The 4,410-nt window shown below is 44.1% G+C and overlaps 1 protein-coding gene across 1 annotated transcript in view; it reads right to left on the reverse strand.

Annotated features, from left to right (window-relative positions):
- The window catches only part of WNT9B (wingless-type MMTV integration site family, member 9B), a 9,205-nt gene extending 6,570 nt beyond the window's left edge, over window positions 1-2,635 (reverse strand). Inside the window, exons 1-2 of the mRNA XM_010161636.1 lie at window positions 2,589-2,635; window positions 736-992 (exon numbers count right to left, since the gene is read on the reverse strand). Of these exons, the coding sequence (XP_010159938.1) occupies window positions 736-992; window positions 2,589-2,635 (304 nt within the window). The remainder of the gene's footprint in view (window positions 1-735; window positions 993-2,588) is intronic.
- Between the last annotated feature and the right edge of the window lie 1,775 nt (window positions 2,636-4,410).

Here is a 4,410-nt window from a genome sequence, read left to right on the forward strand (position 1 = left end):
AGAGTGTATGTGCATGCTCTGGGAACTTTTGTAAGGAATAGTTTCAGAGGTTTTCTTCATCATATTTTTCTCAAACTCTTATAATTTAAAGGATTTATTATGCTCCCTCCTACCTCAAATACGGAACTTACAGACCATTTTCTTCCTCTAAAGCCTTCTGTGAAACAGAAGCCAGTGGCTCTTCAGTACCCTCTCTCTGAACTTCTGCAGAAACTCCAAACAGATGTGAGAGAGTCTTAGGAGATATTTTTAAACAAGCATTGAAATGCCTTGATGCTCTGATAAAGAGCTTTTTCAAACAGTAAATTAGGATTAAATTCTGTGTCTGAGAACAACAGACATTTACATATTAATATATCCAAAGAGCTAAAAAGAGCTTTTCCTTAAAATGTCCCTTGACATAAAGCACTAACCCTTAGATTTCACAGTATCATGCCTGATTGCCATCCAAGTAAGATGGTCAGCCTAGGAAACTCTGGTCCAGACAAAAGTCCAGAAGCCAAGGGTATGAACTTCCTTCTACTTTTCAATCTATAACAAACTGTGCAGGAAACATGAGGTTAAGGCATATTTTGTAGCAAAAGGGCCCAAATTGGACAGTTCCCATTCCTAGGCAAAACACATGATCTCTGCACTCCCTGGTTATTGCCTCACTTTGCTTAATTTGAGATGCATGTTCCAGGGGCTACAGCACCAAGTGAGATGTTATACTGCAAACAAAAGACTACCTTGTACCTCGCTTCAGCAGGCTGGTCCGTCCCTCCAGGCTGCAGTTCCAGCGCTCGCTGCGAAACTGATACTGGCACTCCATGATCCCAAGACGGATGGCATCTCGCAAGGTCTCTGCCAAGCCCGGCTCCCTCCGGCAAAGCCTCTTCTGCTTGCGGGACAACTTCAGCAAGTCACACTGTTTCACATGGACCTTCCCCTGGGCAGAATTTGTAGAGGGTCCCAAGGATGGGAAGTGGGTCAGAGCTTCTTTCCCGGTCAAGCTGAAAGAAAGCAGGAAAAGCATTGAGTTATTGGAGATGGGAGGTATGGAAGAGAAAAGGTGATCAGAGGGAAGGATATTCAGGAAGCTGCTGGCCAGGGTACTTTACCAGGCAGAAGATTAATCAATACAGATTGATTAGATCTAGTATCCCATCTCCACCACACAACAAGGCAAAGTAGCAGACTGTGGGGAGAAAGAAGAAATGCATGTGTGTTGTCACCAGTAACCTCGGGTGGGAATTTTTCTCGACATCATGAAGAGGACATGTTTACACCCCTGCAGTTTTGTTTCCTCCTCAGTACATTCACCATCACAGACAGAGATTTGTTTTACACAGTGGTGCTGCAGGTCACTGTCTGTCATAGCTCTGTGCTAAGTCCTTAAGGCATTAACCACATCCCTTCAGGGTGTTGTGGGCACTGGTGCCATACGCTACACATACTTAGGAAAGACCAATAGGGAGACCTTATCAATTATCACCTTTCTAGAGCAAGCATAACTTTTGCTTGAAAACAGTTTCTTGCTGAAAAAATAAAGGAAAGGTCAACTAAAAATATATTGCCAAATGCAATATGTTTATATGTGATTCAGTTGAAAAATTTCACAAATTTTTGAGACAAGTGGTTTCACTTTTCATGGCAAGACAATATTTTTCTTGAAAAAAATTATCTCCCTTAATGTCTGTAGGATGCTTGAAAACACACAGAAATTATTTTACATTGATGTAAGATTTGGGGACTCCAAATAGACTGGGAAGGTCATGCATTTGCACAACACTGGTCAGGAGTGTTACTCCTGATTATCAGTCGGGTAGGGACCACAGAGTGTATCACTTCCCCCTCTGTAAAACAAACAAACAAACAAGCAAACAACAACAAAAAATCACAGGAATAAATGGAAACCTCCTAAACCTTTACATTTGGACATACCCCAGCCCCAACACTGACATTTGCAGACTACCCCTCACATCTCCCAAGCCCCGTTGTTTTCTTTTCAAATCTACAGGTAGTTTAACACGGACAAATAGATGAGCTGGTTGGTTCTTGTTCCTCTCCGCCAGTCAGGAAAACTGGGCTATGCTGCTCCAGGATGTGAGTGTAGGAGTCAGACAAGCAAAGCTGGATAGGGAGGGGTGCAATTAGCAGCAACCTCTTAAGCACGTCTACAAAGACTATCTGGCTGCTGGAACCCCCATCCCATCATCTTTCCTGCACAGCTCAGTGCTTGAGCAAACCGAGCCAGGTGGAAATGGATACCAGTCCGTAGGTTGGTACAAAACCAACCAAGCAATTACCCACAGGAGTGTAGGAAGTGAGATTCTTTATCTCTGCACCATTATTGGGTTGCTTGTAAAAGCATGGCTCAGGTAAACTGTCTGACCAAGTCAGACTGGTCATATTTCCAAGTGTTTCTTTCTGCATAGCAAATGCCAGTCTGTGTTGGCAGAGAGAGAAGATGAAAGTCTGTGCCAGTGAACACAAGTGTCCACATTGTCCACCATGCTCCAGTTCATAAGCAAAGGATTTGAACCAATGGAAGTGACCAACATGAGATTTACTTGGCTCCACAAAAGGCAGACATTTCTAACACTCAAGTATGGTTCAAGTAAGACCATACTCTTATAAGGGATACAATCTTCATTACAGAGGATGCAAGTCAAGCACTGCAGCTGGAATTTTAGTCCTTCACATACTTTATAGACATCTCTTTCTGAGGTAGTTGTCTAGATCTCTCTGTAGTCAATCCAGGCACAGAAGTTATAGCACAATTCAGCTGACCTAACCCAGTGGCACTTCTGCATTCGATCTCACAGTGGGCTACAACCTCCAGATGCACTCACATGCCTGTAATTAGAACAAGTGCAATTAACTAACACACGGAAATCATCCAGAGACCTGAAAACTGGCCAAGAACCAAGGAATCATTGTGAACCACACAGCAAGTATTAAACTTTACAGCCCAAGTGGGTGAGAAGAATCTCTTGATCCCATTGACGGTGCTGAACTGGGGGACAGAATCAAGAGATTACATGGAGAGCCAAGAGATAAACAGGAAATACTAGAAATGGAAACAGATATTGGGGTCAGGTTCAGACCAAAAAACTGGAATTAGCACATCTTAATGAGCTTCCAAGAGCAATTCAGGCTGCACAGTTCAAAGCCCTATCTGACACCAAACACTGCACAGAGAGGGCAGCAACAGCTGGTGCATAAGGAACATGGCAGTCCTGAGCTGGAGGAACTGTGGTGAAGGACACAAGATTGACCCAAGTGAGGAGACCAACACATGATGAGCAAGCTTGAGTCACGGTGGTGCTTAAAAACCAATATACAATATACAGTATGTCTGCTGCAGTTATATTTCCCTGGGTGCATAAGCACACGCTCTGCACAAGCTCTGAAGCTCAAGAAGGTGAAGATATGCCAACTCCAGCATGGGCAAGGAGAGGCCTAGATGTTCACAAAAGTCTGTCTTCTTAAGCAGTGTTCCGACTGTACTTAACTCCCTGGGACAATGCTGGAATCAGGAAGAGGTGTTGCTATAACATCATGTACGGGAGGAACAACACTCACTCAAAGAGTCAGAGACCTGGACTTTGCTTGGTAGTGTGATTCCAGCACTCACACCCCAGGAAAGTGTACTCATCAACAAGTTAAATGCCAGATGTGGGTATTCTCCATTTGACATGGATTATCTGTGCTGCCATGCAGCAAGGTTTCTCAAGTTCACAGCACAGAGAAAAGAAATAAGAAAAAGGGAACTGACACTGGAAAGAAGAGTTTAAGAGCCTCATAAAACAACAATGAATATTGCTTACTTCTGGAAAGCCACATACGCAATTTTACTAAACTCCTGTATACCAAGGTACTGATTGTCCACATACTATCAGAACTACCACCAATGTCAAGCATTCTGACTCCCAAAAAACGCTTCTCAGAACAAAGACAGCTCCCCACCTGCCAGTCCCCATCCTCCTTTTAGTGTTCTCCATCCCATCTAAACCAGCATTCATTCCTTGTCAGGTATTTTTGAGACAGCAGTAGTAGCTTCACTGACTTGTAGGGGGCCTACAAGGGTGCTGGGAGAGGACTTTTTACAAGAGCCGGTAGTGATAGGACAAGGGGGAACGGGTACAAATTGAAAACAGGGAGGGTTAGATTAGATATCAGGAAGAAATTCTTCACAGAGAGGGTGGTGAGGCACTGGAACAGGTTGCCCAGAGATGTTGTGGATGCCCCATCCCTGGATGTCTTCAAGGCCAGGCTGGATGTGGCTTTGAGCAACCTGGTCTAGTGGAAGGTGTCCCTGCCCATGGCAGGGGGGTTGGAACTAGATGATCTTTAAGGTCCCTTCCAACCCAAACCAGTCTGTGATTCTATGACTCTTTAAACTAGCCATCTCCTTCCTATGAAAGG

Source organism: Eurypyga helias, unplaced genomic scaffold, assembly GCF_000690775.1.
Source record: "Eurypyga helias isolate BGI_N326 unplaced genomic scaffold, ASM69077v1 scaffold25391, whole genome shotgun sequence".
In the NCBI taxonomy this organism is placed as follows: Eukaryota; Metazoa; Chordata; class Aves; order Eurypygiformes; family Eurypygidae; genus Eurypyga; species Eurypyga helias.